This window comes from Etheostoma spectabile, chromosome 11, assembly GCF_008692095.1.
Source record: "Etheostoma spectabile isolate EspeVRDwgs_2016 chromosome 11, UIUC_Espe_1.0, whole genome shotgun sequence".
Classification (NCBI taxonomy): Eukaryota; Metazoa; Chordata; class Actinopteri; order Perciformes; family Percidae; genus Etheostoma; species Etheostoma spectabile.
In genome coordinates, this window is record NC_045743.1 from 20,606,730 (window position 1) to 20,608,739 (window position 2,010).

Genomic DNA, 2,010 nt, shown 5'->3' on the forward strand with positions numbered 1-2,010 from the left:
GGGGGGGGGGGCTATGTGGCAAACAGCCTCGCCAAACAAGTGTGGGCAAGGCAGCACAGCAGCGGTCACTGAGGAGGTGGTTGGAGGAGGAGGGAGGAGAGGTGGTCCCTTTCAGCACCGCCGTGTTTGACTAAGTGATTGAGGTCATTTCAAAGATTAAATTGCCAAACGATCCCGTATCTGATTCACTTTTGTTCTCTCTGTTGTCTTTTCCTACCTGTGCGTGCAGATGCCTGCATTAGTGTCATGCAGTGACTTGGCCGAGCGTGACACTGCAGCGTTGAAAGCACCGGGGCCGTTTTCTTTTTCTGGGTGGGTGGTTGGTTGGAGGAGATGAAAGAAAGAGCGAGTGCTCCCGGCGCGGGGCTGGCGTCGGAGCCAACGGGAGGATTTCATTATCAGGCATCGAAAAGGCTGACTTTCACGGACAGTTTTTTCCACTCTGTGCTCTTTCTATTCCCCATTCATAAGGGCTGAAGGATTCTTGGATGCGTTTCGCTGCTGAAATCAAACGTCTGTTCTGGTGCCTGACCGTCATCTTGATAGCGGGCCGCGGTTCCTACTGCCATGAGAGAACAGGCCGGCCTCTGTGAGTTTGTGTGCAAACACGTGTATGAGTTTGTGAGCATTTGCCTGGCTGTTTGATTATTTGTGCACCACTGTGTGTGTGTGTGTGTTAAACTGCCTCATCCCTGCCATTAACGGGACAGCGCATGCAGCCCACTGAGGTTAATCTCTGCCTTAACTGCCTGACACAGAGAGCAGCCACAAAGGTCCCAGGGTAACACTCCTCTGCCTCACACAGCCATATTCTCTTCATGCTGCCCCTTTTTTAATAGTTATCTTGGATTTGTTTGTAGCCCATAGCAACGGTAGCAACACACCTGAAACACCATCAGAATGAGAGACTCTAAAGTAACGCATGTTTTTACGAGCGCCTGGCCTTGGGGCTTTTAGTGTTCATGCACCCTCAACCCTCAACTAGCCCCCATGCTACATATAAGTCCAAAACTCTCCGACGCCTTTGATGTGGGGAACTCTTGCGTGAAAAAGCCTCTAGAGGAAGAATAAGAGGATGGTATCAACATGCTTGGTGCTGAGAACAAAGGGCAAGATGGCTGTTAAATCTGGCTGTTGCTCTTGTACCAGGGATGAAAGGCATGCATGTGCTTTAGTATTACTGGGTTGGGAGTTAATTAGAGATAATGAAAAATACTTTTACATGAAAATATCCCACTGACATACAGCGTCATGTTGGTGATTCAGTATGCGTTGCATTCCATTCTCTTTTGGATCTGGTTTATAAAATACCCACGTTTGCTAAGCTCCAAGGCTAACGGATCTCTTGAATCTTCTGGCCCTCCTCCCTGTATTTGATGTTATGCAAATCATTCAGGGGGAGTGGGTTTATCACTAAAAGTGAGCGATGACCATCCCCTTTGGCAGTTAAAAAGACTTCCCTTGAAACGTTTGCCAGCTCCTTTTGTGTGAACAGTGTCACAGCCAGATGTGTTTGTCTTTTTAATGTATAATCTTATCAGCTGTGACTATTGAGCATTGATACCCCCCACACTAGGTTCAAACACAGATAGCTACTGGCACATTCAAATGCTGCCTTCCCTGGATGGATTATGGATGTGCACAGATTTCTAGTGTATCGGTAGTAATACTTAGTAAAACATCCTGAGTTGTATTTCTTTCAAAAGGCAACAAAGCACACGCTGTCTGATCCTCACCATCCACGGGGCTGATGTAATCCGGTAGATGAGCCGCAGCCGCAGCCGCCGCCGCCGCCGCTGCACTGCTCTGCATCAGCAGGTCACCGTACGGGCTCCGCTGGCTGGCACTGGCCATCAGGTGGTAGTACTCGGTGGGGTTGGCCCCCGGCGGTGGAGGGGGGAGGCTGAACAGGGCGCGCTCCTTCAGGTGTTCGTGGGTCACTGCAGAGAAATGGGAGGAACAAACAGGAGATGACAGGTTCATTTTTCTCTAGTGGAAATAATAGTGTGT

The 2,010-nt window shown here is 49.4% G+C and overlaps 1 protein-coding gene across 2 annotated transcripts in view; it reads right to left on the bottom strand.

Moving 5' to 3' along the window:
* Positions 1-2,010, bottom strand: part of LOC116697834 (zinc finger protein GLI2) — a 104,437-nt gene that overhangs the window by 32,262 nt on the left and 70,165 nt on the right. For both annotated transcript variants that reach the window (XR_004334060.1, XM_032529347.1), the window contains exon 5: positions 1,737-1,940. Coding sequence is in view for 1 of the 2 variants with exons in the window: in XM_032529347.1 (XP_032385238.1) it covers positions 1,737-1,940 (204 nt within the window). In the remaining variant the exon portion in view is untranslated. The remainder of the gene's footprint in view (positions 1-1,736; positions 1,941-2,010) is intronic.